The 16573-nt window shown below is 44.4% G+C and overlaps 1 protein-coding gene across 3 annotated transcripts in view; it reads right to left on the bottom strand.

Annotated features, from left to right (window-relative positions):
* Nucleotides 1-16573, bottom strand: part of LOC118771957 (receptor-type tyrosine-protein phosphatase zeta-like) — a 41932-nt gene that overhangs the window by 10855 nt on the left and 14504 nt on the right. For 2 of the 3 annotated variants that reach the window (XM_036520151.1, XM_036520150.1), the window contains exons 3-12: nt 12322-12501; nt 11906-12057; nt 10813-10908; nt 9632-9698; nt 8812-8969; nt 6304-6454; nt 4671-4855; nt 4084-4210; nt 1675-1727; nt 847-1423 (exon numbers count right to left, since the gene is read on the bottom strand). In XM_036520151.1, coding sequence (XP_036376044.1) covers nt 847-1423; nt 1675-1727; nt 4084-4210; nt 4671-4855; nt 6304-6454; nt 8812-8969; nt 9632-9698; nt 10813-10908; nt 11906-12057; nt 12322-12501 — 1746 coding nt within the window. The remainder of the gene's footprint in view (nt 1-846; nt 1424-1674; nt 1728-4083; nt 4211-4670; nt 4856-6303; nt 6455-8811; nt 8970-9631; nt 9699-10812; nt 10909-11905; nt 12058-12321; nt 12502-16573) is intronic. The other variant, XM_036520152.1, reaches the window with a different exon arrangement.

Below are 16573 nucleotides of genomic sequence, written 5' to 3' on the forward strand. Positions count from 1 at the left end.
ATTCCATTGTCCTTCTGGAAGTAGAGCGAGGAGAGATTCTGGCCATCACTGTCCTTGTTTTTGGGCATTATCTTTACTGGAGGCACTGGCAAGGGTGTGGCTGGAGGGGTGTGGCCGGAGGGGTGTGGCCAGGGTGGTTAGGAAGTTGTGCCCATCACCAGAACTGTGGTTTGGCCTCAGTGCTGGTGGCACCAGGGAATCGCAGCAAACTGGCATTGTGGTAAAGTTCTGGGTACTATTATTGCCTTCATGCACAAGCTGTTTCAAGGCTCTGTCCAAATTCAGTGTGAATATTCCCTGAGGCAGCAGATGCTCCTGAGTCTGAAATCAGGCCGAGTAAAAACTTACCTTCACATTGCTCCTTGTTAACTGTTTTGAACCTGTTATTGATTCTTTTCTGTAATTAGGTGTGCCAGTTTATAGATCATAGATCATCTATGATATAGATCAGCGTTTCTCAAACCTCTCCTGGAGTACCCCCTGCCCTGCATGTTTTAGATCTCTCCCTGCTCCAACACAGCTGATTCAAATGATCAGTTTGTTATTAAGCAGCTTCAGGAGTTCATAACGAGTGGATCATTTGAATAAGCTGTGTTGGAGCAGGGAGAGATCTAAAACATGCAGGGCAGGGGGTACTCCAGGAGAGGTTTGAGAAACGCTGATATAGATCATCCATCAGTAGCTGATTCCTCAGATTGGCCAGAAGGGGGCAGAGTGGGGAGGGTCTGGGATGACCCAACTATAATGGAGCAGGACAAGAGTGGGTACGGGAGCAGAGGGGTGGGGCGTCTGACAGTTCCATATTTGGGGAGGGGGGGGGGGTCTAGGGGAGAGGGCAGGGCTCACCGTTGAACAAAGGCTGGGTGGTGTAGGACAGCATGTCCTTGACAGTGGAGGTGGAGGTGCGTCGGGTGCTGGGGCCGGGGCTGGTGGGGCGCTGTGGGGTCTCCCACAGGGAGGGGACAGGGGTCGCAGTGACGGGGGTTTCGGGGTAGGGGGTGGCCTCTGTCACTCTGTCTTCGGCTACAGTTGGGGGAGCCACCCGGCTGTCCCCTGCAGGGTCCTCGAAACTTTTAACAGGAGGAGTGACATTACCAAGGGCCCCTTCATCAGGGAGTGATACGGCTGTAGTCGCCGTGCCAGCTTTGCTGATTGTACTACTGTCACCAGAGTGAGCCCTTGGGCTGGTGAGAGAGGTCTGACTGGTGCCAGGCCTTTTTGCAGGCTGTCCCATGTGGTCTTTGGACCAGAACAGGAATGGGCCCATAGTGGTTCTGGTGTCAGGAAGCAGGAAGCCAGATCCATCTGTCTCTGGGGTGACTGGAATGGAGGATTCGGTGATAAAGGTTCTGGTAGAGGGTTCGGTCATTTTCCACTGGTTTGGATCCCCTCTGCCCTTTGATAGGTTTGGGTCATAATCCTCCTGAGAGACACAGAGTCAACAGTTCTACGGGGAACCACAGTACACATGACAAAAAAATACTTAACAATATTCTGTAAAAAAATTAACCATCCAGAAATGGTACTAAAAGCATATGATCTCTATTAGAGCAATACCTCCAGAACGGAATACCAACCAATCTGACAGGTCCTCAGCGCTGTTTTTGAATCTCTGAGGTATTTACAAATTTTACAATAAAATACAATACGACAATCAATTCACAATCTATTTACCTTCCAGTCATCTTCGGTTTCAGTACGGTCTGAAAAAGGGACGGAATCTGTTTCTGAAATAGGAAAAAAGGACATGGATAAATAACTACCAAAATTCCTTATTCCAAAGTCAAAACACAAGAATTGTAATTTTAATTGATGTCAGCAGGGTCACTGAACATGCTCAGATCATCTCAGAAACCAAAACTGGTTCTCAAGATGTCAGATCTGAGACAGCAGAGCAAATGTTAAATGAAGCTCTGATGGTACTTCTGGGAAACGTCTTTTAATTAAAACGATCTGATGTATGTTATTCCACTTTCATTAATAACAAGTGCGTATGTAGTTTATACTTGCAGAAGAAAACATTACAGCCATAGAGAAAGACTGCACATACAAATACATTTAAAAACATCAACGTGAAAACCACTCTGTGTACCATCTGCATATATTCATTTTGACTGCAGTCCAAAACACAAGGCTGGCAGTTGACGGAATTGATTTTAAAATCATAATTAACTCCAGACTGGTCTTCAAAAGACAAATTTAACAGGACCTCTTTCATCTGAAGCTTGACATCCACAGATAGCATTACTTAACCATTTGGGGTTGGAAGGCAATGTCCAACTTGCACATGCCAAGTGAGTTGCAAGTGTTTTGCTTGCATGTTTTTTGCACATTTCTTGCAATTTGAAATGCTAATTTCAGCCGCTTTCCTGAATGACATGTGATAAGCAACAGAAGGACTCCTGCTACGCTCCTTATGAGCAAGCTGAGCTAGACTGATGGAGGAATCTCCCAGAATCGTTTACTGTGGGTTCAAACATCAGAGGAGAAAGAGGGGGAAGATTCACCACACCACCCATGGGTCCTTGAAGGTCATAATCACGCAGCACACCAAGTACATCCAGGTCATCAAGGACTGTTTGAAAACACCGCATCACAGAGGAGAGTACTTCCAGGTCACCACATACAAGACACTATAACACAGAGCAGTATGACCCAGAAGCTGCAAGTCATTCAGTCAGAATCAGAAGTCATTCTGGGTCATCTCATACAGTTGTATCACACAATGAAGGTGAGAGACCCACAATGCACCTGGATTGCCCCTGACAAAGACAAACACACACATGAGGAGCTTTAGGATGATTATGATGATGACGTCTCTTACCTGTCGAATGGGAAAATGCTACACAGAATGGTGTTAAGATTCCCACGGTCTTATGAAGTTCAGATCAGATTCACCCAGGTCTGACAAGGGTTCTTAAATCAACACACAGTCCCCAATGACATATTGGGGTAATGTTACAGAATGTTGGGAGAATGTTATGCGCTAGCTGGGGTCACCATCTGCGCAGATGCCACAGTCAACAATGGTTTTCAAAGTCTTAAATGGACTTGAGATACTGTACCAAGGGTTGTTATCAGGAATGTGGATTAGTTTATTATTGATACAGTCATGACATACATATTTCACATCATTTTCACACAAAATACATGCAATCAGGCACATTCTCACTGTGAGAGGCAATTTTTAAAAAGGAAGATGTTTAATCATTTTTTTACACAGTAAACCTGGAGTTACATTTGACCTCACAGCACCTAAACAACACATTTCCCTCACTGACAGAACCTAGACAAATCAGGGACACAGAAAACAGGTTTGACTCCAGATGAACAGGAAAAAAAATTCAAAATAACAAGAGCTACAAGAGACTGACAGCACACGGGATGCCTTCATGTTTTCTCATATACATGTGAACAGGGCTTGTAAACATGCAAAGAGAATGACAGACAGCCCCTATACCTTTGAGGGAGATTCGAGGAGCATGTAAGGTCTACCTAAAAACCAGCCGCAGTCCTTGTCAGAGGAAACACATCTGGGGACTAGATTCTGCACCATAGTCCACAGAGGTAAACAGACTCTGTATGAGTCTTTAGCAGAATCGTTGTAACATTGCATCATGCTAACCCTCGGTTTGTTCCACCAACTGCATACGCCAATTGAAAGCATCAGTGCCGGTCATCACAGCAACAAAATCCTTGCTTAATGTCTTACTATTATATTTACACTGCATTCAACAGATTAAATAAATATTTCACTAGACTGCATAAAATTATACCGCATTCAAACATGTGTTATGGTAGCAAAAAGGGAAATTTTTGCAATTGGTGTAGCTACTTGCCTTCAGCTGTACAGCCAGCCAACACTGCTACTGAAGCAGGCTGAGAGACTGCATGCTTCCCTGGAAAACACATTCTGCTCAAGGACATTGCCTGCGCAGGTTTTTAGGTATACCTATGAGATGCAGGAACTGGTTTGCAAAAGATTATACTACTCTGCATGACAGCATCGTTTTGAATGCAGTGAGGTGCGGGGTACGTGAACTGCAGAAAGTAGCAGGTGTCAGAGGGCAGTGTTGGTCTTACCAGGGTCGTCCAGGGGCATGTCCACGATCACCTGGTCACTTGAGCGTCCATAGAGACCGTTAGCGCACACGGCGACGACCTGGACCACGTAGCTGCTGTTGGCCAGTAGGTCCTGAATGATGGCCCCCTGGGGTGATCAATAAACCAATAAATCATCCAATCAATCAATTAAATCATCAAGTTATGTTGCTTACCCTGACCTAGCACATACGTGCTGTGGCATCTATGGGTGAATGGTAATCATAAAGCAGTCGCTTTGTGCTTGATGTTAGCAGCTAAATCCTTTAACTGAGATTCACTTCAAATACTCATCCATTATTCTTCCAGAAATTAAGTTCAAGCTCCAATCAGATATAAGTTTAAACAATGATTGAAAGGAAAAGTACTGGTCCTTATTCAGACAGCTCATGGTGGCCTTAAAGATCAGGTTTATCTACAAACAGGGAATCAAGTTCATTTACACTGGCCTTATCTTCAACAGATTGACATTTCCACTGACAGACAGCATGTAAGGACATTACCACTGGCAGACAGCATGTAAGGACATTACCACTGACAGAGGAACGGACAAGGTATAAGAACATTACCACATCCTGGTCTCCATCTGTCAGATACTCGAGTTTGGGTGGATCCTTCCCCTGCAGCCGCTGGTAGGTGACAGAGTACCTCTCGATGGCGATATCATACACCACCCGCGGCCGATCCCACGTCACCAGCATGCTGGTGTAGTTCTGAGGGTCTGCCTGGACGTTCTCTGGCTCTGAGCTGCAAACTGTGTGGTGATATCAAAAAAATAACATTAAATTTTCACCGACCACAACAGTGCCATTCATGAAAACATACCACACAATACACCGCATCAGAAAGGCCTCTTGGGTGGCCCTCAGAGACTGCAGCACCTCCGGCTGCTAAAAGCATCACAGAATGGGCTAACACATCGGAATCCAAGGCCGCAAGCGTCAGGGAGAAACTGCAGGGGACGTGAGTTTTAAATGCAACTTTGTCAATGGTGTTGAGCTACATATACAACATTGCAATATTGCCAGTAAAACAGCAAGTCAGTTTTTAGAGGAGGAGGATAGGAAGTTAGACCAGTCAACAACCCAAAGTGCTTTATCAATTTTCACCACAAGGGGGCACAACAAAGCATTTCACATAGGGACCCTTTTTCTGACTGCAAAAGAAATGAACCTTAAACACCAACACTGAGCATATGCTATCTGAACTCATTTAGATCTTTGTGATTCTTCTTGCATAATTTTAATTGCTGTTGGAGAATCTGTGTAGCTTAATATGCTATTAGCATAGCATCTTGTGATTTAATTGACAGAATCTCCATTTCAAAAAGAAAATGAAAGAGTCGGCTCGGGTAAAAGCAAGTCCAGCTTCAGAGAAGGGTTACCTAGCAACATAAAATAGAAAAAAAAGAGGAAAATAGGAAAAATGCATTCACTGTTCAAAACTAGAAGCATATATATATGTGTGTGTGAGAGAGAATAACCGTACCATTACAAGATGTGCATGTCAAGTATTAAACCTGATCAAGATAATGCTACATTACAGAGCATCACCAAAATGTGTATGTGTGCATGTGTATGTGTGTGTGTGTGTGTGTGTGTGTGTGTGAGCAATTTATGTATCTCATCAAGACACAGATACGTATGTGTGTGTGATTTCTGAACTGTATTTTACCAATATTCATATGCATACGTTTGCATGATTTTTGCTCTTTGTCAAATTGTGAATGCATCTTTTTCACAGCATCACCGCAGACACTTGAAGTCACGGGGGTGATTGATTGGAGGGCCGCATGGTGCCATGGTGCGCTGTAACACAGTGTGCAATTCCCCACTGCGTGGCCCGGTGTGCGAAAACACTGCTGACCTTTACGGAAACCACTCCGCCGGTTGAGCCGGAATGGCCCACAGCATAAATAGCCTTAAATAGGGCAGCAACATGTTGCTAATGATGTGTGCGTGTTTTTTTCCTCATGGCTTCTTAACAGCCTCAGAACGAAAGGCTGGAGGCAGATCATCACAGAGTCAGCCTAACACAGCGCAGTGCACTCTCCTGTCTGATAAATAAGAAATAGGCTTCTGATACCGGGCAAAATGTGTAACATGTCAGTAATGTGAGTGAAATGGTGGGTATAGTGCAGGGTAAGTTGTGGAGTTAGCATAGTGAATGGTAAGATGTGCGTATGTAGCAGAGTATTCATACCAGGGGAGAGCACTTCCTCTGTTCCTGTGTAGGAGGAGAAGACCTGGCCCATGAACTGCTCCTGCTGCCCTCTGTAGTTATTCTGCAGGTAATCCATCAGCATCACAAACCCAGCCTGCTGCATGGTCATCACCTCACAGAAGACCTCCAGCTGGAGAAAACACACACACACACACACACATGCACGCGCACGCGCACACGCACACGCACACGCACACACACGTTATCATCATATCATAACCTCATACTTGATGAAGTCATTACCTCACATAAAAGCTGATTAAACATCCCAACCCTTACACACAAACTCACAAAGATCATCTCTCAAAACACCTCTAGCCAAAACATACGAGATATTAACCGCCTCATGAATTCACTTCCTGTAGAACACCTCCAGAAACACAGGTCACACACAAGCGCAGTGGTTAAACCAGGGAATAATAATTCATCACATTATTCATGTCAGAGGAACCATGCTGTGTTTGTTGGTGTTTCAGGGAGGGGGCAGACTGATCCATGATTTCACACTTAATCCTTTGCGCAGCTTGCTGAATGCCAGTTGCCAGATTTAAGATTTCCCTAAAGTTCAGTAAATCACAGCTTGGAGATCACACCTCTGTGTGGCAAAGTAAAACTACAATGACCTCAGTTTGCATGTTTCTTAGCTATAATCCCATTCTGACATCTCAGAGTATATGACATTCAGGACTGAACTAAGAGAGAAATACAGACTTAACTAAGAGAGGTACTTCAGAAAATTCAATTGGCTTTTCAGATTTAAAAACCTCATTTAAAAAATCTGAGGGTTATCACAGCTTTTCCTGCGTATCCCCAACTTGATTAATGTTTAGTGGTTAAACATTAAACATTGAACAGCGATTAAACATTAATGATGAAACTTTATGAAAACCGTACCAGGACAAATGAGCCCACATTTCATAGCTCTCATAGATTAAATGCATCAATGAATAAGCGATATGCTATGTTATCAGGCACCGGCACACGCCTAGTGGAGTTTCAGCTTGTTTGCCTTGATGGACATTAAATTGATGACACTTTTAACATCCAGAAACTCTAAAGTGATTGGAAGTACGAAAAGCAGGGATGCTCTCACAGAACAAGCCCTTAGGCTGTTAAAATACAGCAGTCTATTGACAAAAGACAGTGGACAGGAACGTTAAACACGTTGAGAGAGGTAAAACAGAGTTTGAAAAGAGTGAGTTTGTGTTCCCCCTCTGCCCCCATGGCGTGCTCGGTCCCCCTGAGATCTCGACCTGCCCGCGCAGTGAAATATTGATGCAGCTCGTTTCCACTCGTTCTCGTTCTCCACACAGACTTTAAAGGGAGTCACGAGCGCTCTCTCTCTCTCAGAGCTCTATTTCGGGCTGCTTTCCGGAGGCCAAGATGTGCGCTGAAAGCTTTTGGTAGGGAGGTAGGAGATGGATCGCATGAGCGAGGAAAACGCTATGGCCTGACCTCTCTTTCCCAGCATCCTGCTCTCCCCTCAAACTCAAACAGCTCCGTCACAGACAAATGGAACAGCCATCTCTCACACGACAAAGACACACATGGCTGTGACTGGCATAGATCTCACTAAAGCAGAGTTTCAGTAGTTCAGCAGTTCTACTCCATGTTACAGTGTTCGCCATCTGATTACAGACCATAATAACTGCCAGGTAGGCACACTCAGGTGAGTAGGCATACGCTGAGACAAGCCTCGGGTTGGCTGACTCAAGTGGACTTGATTGCTTACAATGTGTCTGGAAGGCAATCCTGGAAGGCAATCCTGAATCCTGCACCTTCTCTGCTCTTCTGTGACACATTCTCCAAGAAGGAATACTGGGGTTACATACTGGGGTTACATACTGGGGTTAACTCTGGCCATTGGCTCTGGCCTCAGTCACACCGCCCTGCACATGTACACATAAATCCATTTTTCTTTCTTTTTCATAACAGGTGGCAGCAGCTCTGTGAAATGCACACTATTGTTACACCCTACACTCTCCATAATTGCACCCATAAATCTGCACTGCCGAAAGTACAATGGCCCGTGGCTGCAACTGTCATTTTTTTCTTATTGCCATTCAAACTGTGCAATTTAGACTACATGTCTCTGAGGAGTCATGTTACAGAGAGATCGCTTATTCTGTAAACCCCTATAAAAGATTGATCAAAAGCATTAAATTCAAACAACTGATGAAAAATTCCCTCTTAAATTATAAGCATAAAATTATCCTATCCTGGGAAGAGCTGCAGCCGAGAGGGCAGGGGGAATGGCAGGTACAGTGACAGCATTTCACTACCTGAAAGAGCTGTGTGTGTGTTCGCCATTCAGCCCCCAGGGTATCTGACCTGAATGACTCTGATTAGAATAAACAAATTCCTAGATTGGGACATGTGCACACAAACACTTACTCACACACGTGCGCATGCACACACATACACACACACATACACACACGTATGCATGTGTGCACAAAAATGCACAGCCCGTACACACACACTCACCTGAGACTCAGAGATGAGCGCAGTGCTCTTAAACACCACCCACTCCACAGTCTCTGAGCATGGCGGCGTGGTCAGGGAGCCATTGTAGACGAAATATTTCTCTGTTGAGTTTGGGAGGAGACCCAGCAAGGAGAAGGGCTTCACATTGCTGCTTTTACCTGGAAACAAGGAACATTATTGTTATTATCAGCACCATCACCATCATATCTGTTACATCACTACAATACAACAACACTACTACTCCCTTATACTGAATATGATGATGATGATGATGATTTGTACTAGTTGTAGAAGTAGAGGGTGTACAACAATAATTTCCAGCTAACACACCTTAATATTTCTAATATTCAGTATTTGTCCCACATTTGATGTAGTGTATGTGTATGTATGTCATAGGTGGACTGTGGGAGACTGTGCATTATTAAAGAACTTACATTATTAAAGCACCAGCAGTATGGCAGCAGATGCATAAAGGCACTTGAGTGAGTCGCTCCACTCAAACATGCACTCAAAACAAATATGTTATTGTTGACAGATTGCTTGTTACCATAAAGACCTTGAAAGACACTGAGAGTGGTTTCATGGGAAAATAAAAGCAGGAAAAGCATTTGAGCGTTTAAAAATCTGTCTTGTAAGAGCCGCTGACATGATATGCACACCCTCCTAATCGCTTTCCCTGGGGCCCATTCACAAAGACGCACTGACGTCTCAATTAGACAAGTTTAACGATGACTGCGAGATAAACTGTGCATAATTAGTAAGGAAACAGTCCCAAGTGTCGGTAAGACATGCAGACATGCATCAAAGTGCAAATACGTACCAAATCGGCTCACAGAATTTACTCCGTCAATAATGGACCTGTAGTTCTCGTTGTCTTCAGCACTGGCCTGCATATGAGATGAACAGAGCTTTACCAATTAATACTCCGTTACACTGGATGAACAGAACCGCACAGTGCACTGGTGTCTTAGTGTAGTATAGTGCACTGTTGTAACCTTGAGCAAGGTACTCAACCCACAATTGCTTCAGTAAATATCCAGCTGTATAAATGGACAAAACCGCAACCTATGTAAGAGTGTCTGCTAAATGATCAATTTCACTTCATCGCAGCGTTGTTACCCACAATCCATATGTATAACAGTGACTGCCAAGCAGAGACCACTTCAACAATTTATTATTTATATTTCCTAGCTAAATATGATCCATTTAAACAAAATATGCGAGACAGCATGTCTGTTTACTGGTGTAGATTTGCACTGCTCAGTTTTAATGAACACACAGCCACTGCCATTTCCTGATCATTGAGGAATGACAAAGACATTATGTGGAGAGGCGTGTTTTTTCCTGTGTTACTGCTGATCTGTCATACTGTCAGCCACGTCTGACTCCCGTGTAATCCCTGCAAAGCCTGATGGGTAAATAAAGACACCACCGCGTCCCCCCGCGTTCCACTTGGGCAGCAGACTGAGACCAAGCTAGGGTCACCCCCCACCCCCAAATTCCACCCCTCCATATTCTTCCAATCAGCAGCCGCCAACACAGACTGCACCACTGTATCTGCTGTCTTTAATATCCATGAACTGAAACTCCATTTGCCAGGCTGTAATCTTCTCATTCTACAAGAAGCATTGCCCACGTTTCTCTACTGCCAAAAAGCCAGGCATCTATCTCAACTCAGTGCCAATACACACTCTCACTCTCTCTCTCTCTCTCTCACACACTCACTCACACACACACACACACATACACACTTCACTGACCTACATTACATCTTAACATTTCTACAAGTGTACTTTTGGCACTGATATCAACAACTCAACCAGTCAAAAATGGAAACAGTAACATTAGAATAATAAAAACATTCCATACAGCTTATCTTTACCCGTGAATTAGTCTGTACGTACAACGTTAGCAATGCTGAACAGCACTTGCACGGCACTCCTGGTGCATAAAGATTAAAGACAGGAAACTTCCCATGCACACAGAATGACTCAAACTCACCTGGAACAGGACCGACAGGGCGGTTATCCTTCCCCCCTCTTTCAGAGCCTCGTCGATGGTTTCAAACCTCTGAGCCTCATAGCAGAAAATCTGCATCTGCATGAGAGAGAGGAGAAGACCTCACACACCAGCCCAGACACACATCTCCACTTATAACTCTCCACTCCAGCAGTTAAACAGTACCTTCTTCTGTGTGGTGTGAATATCTACCTGGACTGTGTCCCTCTCAAATAACATATTAGTGTATTTTCCAGCTGGATCGTTATTAACTGTACCGCAATGACCATTTAAAGGGGTCTTTCGACACCATTCTGTCTTCATAATTATACACTTTGCTGCAGTGGTGATGAATGCTGTGTTCTGTTTTCACAATGTACTGTGGCCGTTCTGCACACATTACACAGTGTGCCGTGGTGCCTGTCTTCTACACAGAATCATACACTGTGTTGTGGAAATGATTGTGAACTGTGATTCCCCTTGCAGACCACTGTGCTTTGTCCCTCTACACCAGCGTTTCCCACACCTCTCCTGGACGACCCCTTGTCCTGCGTGTTTTAGATCTCTCCCTGCTCCAACACAGCTGATTCAAATGATCAGCGCATTATGAACTCCTGAAGCAGCTTAATAACAAACTGATCATTTAAATCAGCTGTGCTGGAGCAGGGAGAGATCCAAAACACGCAGGACAAGGGGTCCTCCAGGAGAGGTTTGGGAAACGCTGCTCCACACAGTGCCGTTGTGTGCTCTGTGCTGTAGACTGTGCTGTTCTCTGCGCTGCTCTGTACTGGGTTAGCCTGCAGATCTGTACTGTGTGCAGCAGTGTGGTGTGGTGGTATAGAGCAGTGTTGCTGGTTCAGTCCCATGCTGGGGCACTGCTGCTTATACCCTTGGTTACATAAGCTACATAACCAAGAATTGCCTCACTAAATATCCAGCTGTATAAATTGATAACATGTAAGAACTGTAACCTATGTAATCTGAGCAGGATAAGAGTCTCTACCAAGCCACTAAATGTAAATGTAGTGTACTGTGCTGCTCTGTGCTCTGTGCTGTGTTGATCCGGTGCTCTGGGCGGTGGTGCGCTGTGCTGTACCTCCAGGGGAAATTTGAGGCCATTGAGGCTGTGCTCGGAGCCATCCGACGAAGCGTTGCACCTGCCCCAGTGAAAGGTGATCCTACCCACCCTGACCTTTGACCTGAGCGCCCCGCCACTCACATAGAACTCGCCGTTCAGGTCAACCGCAACTGAAATAGACAGAACACCATATCATGTTTTTATTACAGTTTATACCTGATATTAATTATCATCAGAGACCGAAAGCCATGGTGGCTTAGAGCTGCTACACTCCTACAGAGGGGCTCTCACTTTGTCTACTACATGGAGCAAGTGAACAGAGGAACCTCAAGGAAACAAACACAGTGATGCATCATAATATCACAGGCACACACACTCATAGGATAAGGTTACAAAAATGTTGTGAGAATGAAAAATTACTATTGTGGGCGCACCTGTTTTCCCATCATTCCTGATGGTGGTGGTGTCCACAGTCTCCTGGTCCCAGCCCTCGAACCTGAGCTGCTGAAACTCAACTTTGACCTGGGTGAAGTCCTCCTCAATGTCAATGGGTGACTGTTTGGCACTGTTGCATGATGGGTACTTTTTAGCCCAGTTATTTTGGTTTAATGTTCCTGAAAAGAAGAAGAAAAAAAAAACCAGAATATAATTATTGCTGTACAGTTCTTGTTTACATACAAATTCATTATATGTCAATCAAGAAACGTTTACAAAAACCTATTTACAGCAAAGTAAATCGAATACATGCATTTATGCTTTTAAACAAAACACTAAAATCTCTCCTCTGAGAGGCTGAACAGTGGCTTATCTCAACATTACAGGCAGAGAAGCCTCTCTGAAAAAAGCACCATAAGACAACTTTCTGTCGTCTCTGTTGTTTCTGCAAAGCTAATGTGCCCGAGGTACACCCTCTCTGTGGAGTGTGAATAACTCTGGATAAAATGCTCAAAGACTGCTTTTATCCAACCGAAGTTGAATTTTGGGATAAAAATGTTTATGTACTTAGCATTAACATTTAAATAGTCCTAAATGGACATGTAAACAGCATTTTATTTTTAAAAGTTTAAATGGATTTTTGATGACAAAATGAAGGGGAAATAAAAAGGCAAAGTCGCTCTCTGTCTGGCAAAGTAAATAAACCCCCCCAAAATCACTGCAGAAAAGAAGTATGTTCAATCTAATCTGTGAGGAGACAGATTTAGATCTGAGATTAATTTGATCTAAAATGAACATATGTGCATGTCTGCTTGACACGTGCACACACACACACACACACGCGCGCACTTGTGCACACATGCGTGGGCACAGAAACGCACTCTGACAGGTACATTATAGAGGGTCACTTGAAGGATTGCATCATAATCCCGATGACCTATAGTGACGCTTCCGTATTGGAAAGACAATGGGAAGAGAATGAGGTCATCCATTGTTCTGGGTCAGCATCATTAGCATGTCAATAGGTACAGAGTACACTGGAGAGCAGCCCCTCAGTGCAGTACACACTCCTCAGTCTGCAAAGTCTCAGCAGCATTAAGCCACAATTTAATGAACTCCACCACTAATGAGTCATCTGTCACCCAGGCCAAGTGTGTCATATTCACACACAGAATAGACAGTCTACTGTAAGTACATTTAGGAATGCAGGATTCATGAACATGGCATGTCTGACTCACACCAAGCAGGTTGGAGATGTGCTGCTTCTCAGTGCGTATGTGAGCAGTTTGGGAAGACTCTGGTGTATAAACCAAGCTCACGCAGTGCCTCTGTGCCCCGCACAAAGCTCTACCTCTCTCCCAGCGGCGTTCACCTACAAAGGAAACTACACTACTTTTCTTCTGGAAGAAATCTATCCTTTACAGGAATGGGATTTGTGACCTTGGTTTCTGAAGAATATTTTGTTAAACACATAAATTATGAAAAACCCTTAAAAATACTTTCAGATGAAAATGTTTATACTAACCTATGAGTGATTGTGCGTGTTACAAGTTCAATTTCTTCTTAGACATCTTAACATTTTGCCTCAAAAAAAAAAATCTTTGAAGTTGTTAAGGTGCTTAACCCCCCCCCCCCCCCCCCCAAATTATTCTCACATGAAATTGGTGTCTCTGTGACAGCAAAGTGACACAGAGACACCAAGGCCATGTTGACCTCCTATGTTCTTCCTGTGTCTTGACAAGTGGTGCCATGGCAACAAGATGCTGCCACGGCGACAAGAAGGCATAGGGGTCTGGAGGAAGTCAAGTGGATGGTGGTCAGACAAGTCCACTAGGATATCGACACTTAATGAATTCATCACAGGGTCACAACTCATGGTATTTTTGGTCTGCAAAAAACTCATCAGATTCAAGAAAAGCAATTAAAGTAAATAAAGAGCATGTTAATTAGCATTTGCTGGAATTCTAGGGCTTATCACTATTCAAGGTGCATTACTACAAGGTAGAAAAAGCTGAGTCTCATTAAGAGTATGTAGAATTATGTTTTCAAACCATGTGATCATGAAGTGAGAACTCTGAAATGTGAAAGGACAACAGTGAGTTGTAGTAAATACAGTAAAATGGTATGCACGAATAACAGAAATGTACTGCAGTCTGTACAGGGGAGTAGCAACATCACGTCAGCAGCAAAAGCTAAAATAGAAAGAGTGTGCAATAAGAGGCATATTCTCAAAGATGTGAGCACTACAGCTGCAGTTCACTGAGTATTTGTATGAGATTTGGGTATATAGCGCACTGTATATTGAGTTTAGTATAAGAGGCTTATTCACTAAGCTGTAAGCAGAGTATCGCTGAGCACAGTGAGCGGCGTCCATGCGTATGTATGGGTGTGTGTGTGTGTGTGTGTGTGTGTGTGCGCGCGTGTATATGTGTGTGAGTGTGGAGTCAGCCTGGATCATCCTCCTAATCCAGCCCTTAACCCAAAGAGGGGATGTATGCACTGATTAACGGAGCTGGACTAGCCATACTCAGCCCTCACACTCTGATTTGGCGGGGGGGGGGGGGGGGGGGGGGGGTGATTGCTGCTTGCTGATTCATATGCAGCCTGAGGAAGAGCTAATTACTCCTGTGCACACACTGACACAACGACACATATGCTAAGCACATGTATTCTGCAAAATGATAACAAATGAGGAAGTGGCTTTGCGGAATTGCATCCCTTCCCTGGAGATGAACCCTCCTTGAGGCAGGAATTTGAGAGGCGACTAGTACACGCCTTTCCCACTGGAGACAGAGGCAAACAGGGACAAGCGTGAGCCAAATCCCGCCGACCCAATGCAGTACCACTGCTCTTCTATCACATCAGCCTGCAACCTGAGCCGGAGCAGATGACATCACAATGAATGTTGCCATCCGCCCAGATCCAGACAACAGACTGGACCCCATCAGCAGTCCAAGGCTGAGGTCTTCTGGGGAAAAAAACACTAGAGTCCATACTGTTTCTGTGTCTGGCTGTTTGGTCAATGATGGGTGTGATCAATGATGTCACCATGCTCCTTCCTCCCTTCCCTCCTCTGCAGTGGTATCACAGCTACACAGCTGGCTGATCCTACCTACAGCGCAGTTAGCAGAAGGCTGAGCCGACACTGGTCAGTATTGCAGATAAAAAAGAGAAAATCCCTCACAACCTGAAGTGAGCCAGAATGGTGTCTGATTTCCGTAAGAGCGCAGCCGTGAGGGGAAAAAGGCAGCAAAGGCGGTCTCCAAGCTCACTCATAACGCTCTTCCAACATTTCAGTAAGGTTGCAAAGCAGTGTCACTAGTCCAGGCCAAAAGTAACTACCTGTCTCTAGGCAATGTGTGTGTGGGTGCGTGTGCTGTAGGTATGGGTGTGTATACTATGACATGCCGTCACCATAATTGCACACAGGAATATCTGCAGGGCAAGAACGTTTCCTCTCTCTCTCTCTCTCTCTCTCTCTGCTTCAAGGCGTCTGCACTGACTTACCTGTTACAGTTTCATACTAAAACAGACTGAAATTAGTACCCTTTTCCAGGGCATAGACACCACCTCTGACACTCCTCCAACAGACAATGTTTCAACAGATACTCTCACAGAGCCAACATTTGCTGATTCATTCACGCACTATATAATTTTAAGGGCAGCTCTGTACAAAATCAGAATGACTTTCTGAATGATTTCGCTTTGAGCTTCTACTGGTTATGTCTATACAAAATGGTCAGAACAATGACAAAGAATATTAAGCCTTATATTTGTTAGTTTAGCTCAGAGCAGGTTGATTGCCAGTTCCTTCAGAAAAGCACACAGCAAGTCAAAACCAAACAATGATTATGCAAGTGATCATTGTTATGCCATGCTAATTTCTCAGCTGCCGCTGAACACCTGTAGAGGGAGTGATAATTGCAATTCCCTGAAGCATCATAGGAGAAAACAGTACGCATTTATTATTAAAAATTCTGCGCACTTATGCAAAGATGAAAAGCTGCTGTTTATTGTTCCTTCGGTGTAAAAACACAAACAGACGTCCCTGCGCCGCGGATAATGAGCCTCTGTTCCTTCCTCGACACACCGGGAGCAGATGAAAGCTCTGGAGGCCGTGAGTGATGGAATTATAACAGCACAGCTCCGAGCCTAAACAGAACATCACTCTCGCTCAGTCTGCTGTTCCCACACTCCCTCACCTCGTCAGTCACCACAGCTCTCCGAGTCTGATTCCCTGCATCACATCTT

Source organism: Megalops cyprinoides, chromosome 25 (assembly GCF_013368585.1).
Source record: "Megalops cyprinoides isolate fMegCyp1 chromosome 25, fMegCyp1.pri, whole genome shotgun sequence".
Classification (NCBI taxonomy): domain Eukaryota; kingdom Metazoa; phylum Chordata; class Actinopteri; order Elopiformes; family Megalopidae; genus Megalops; species Megalops cyprinoides.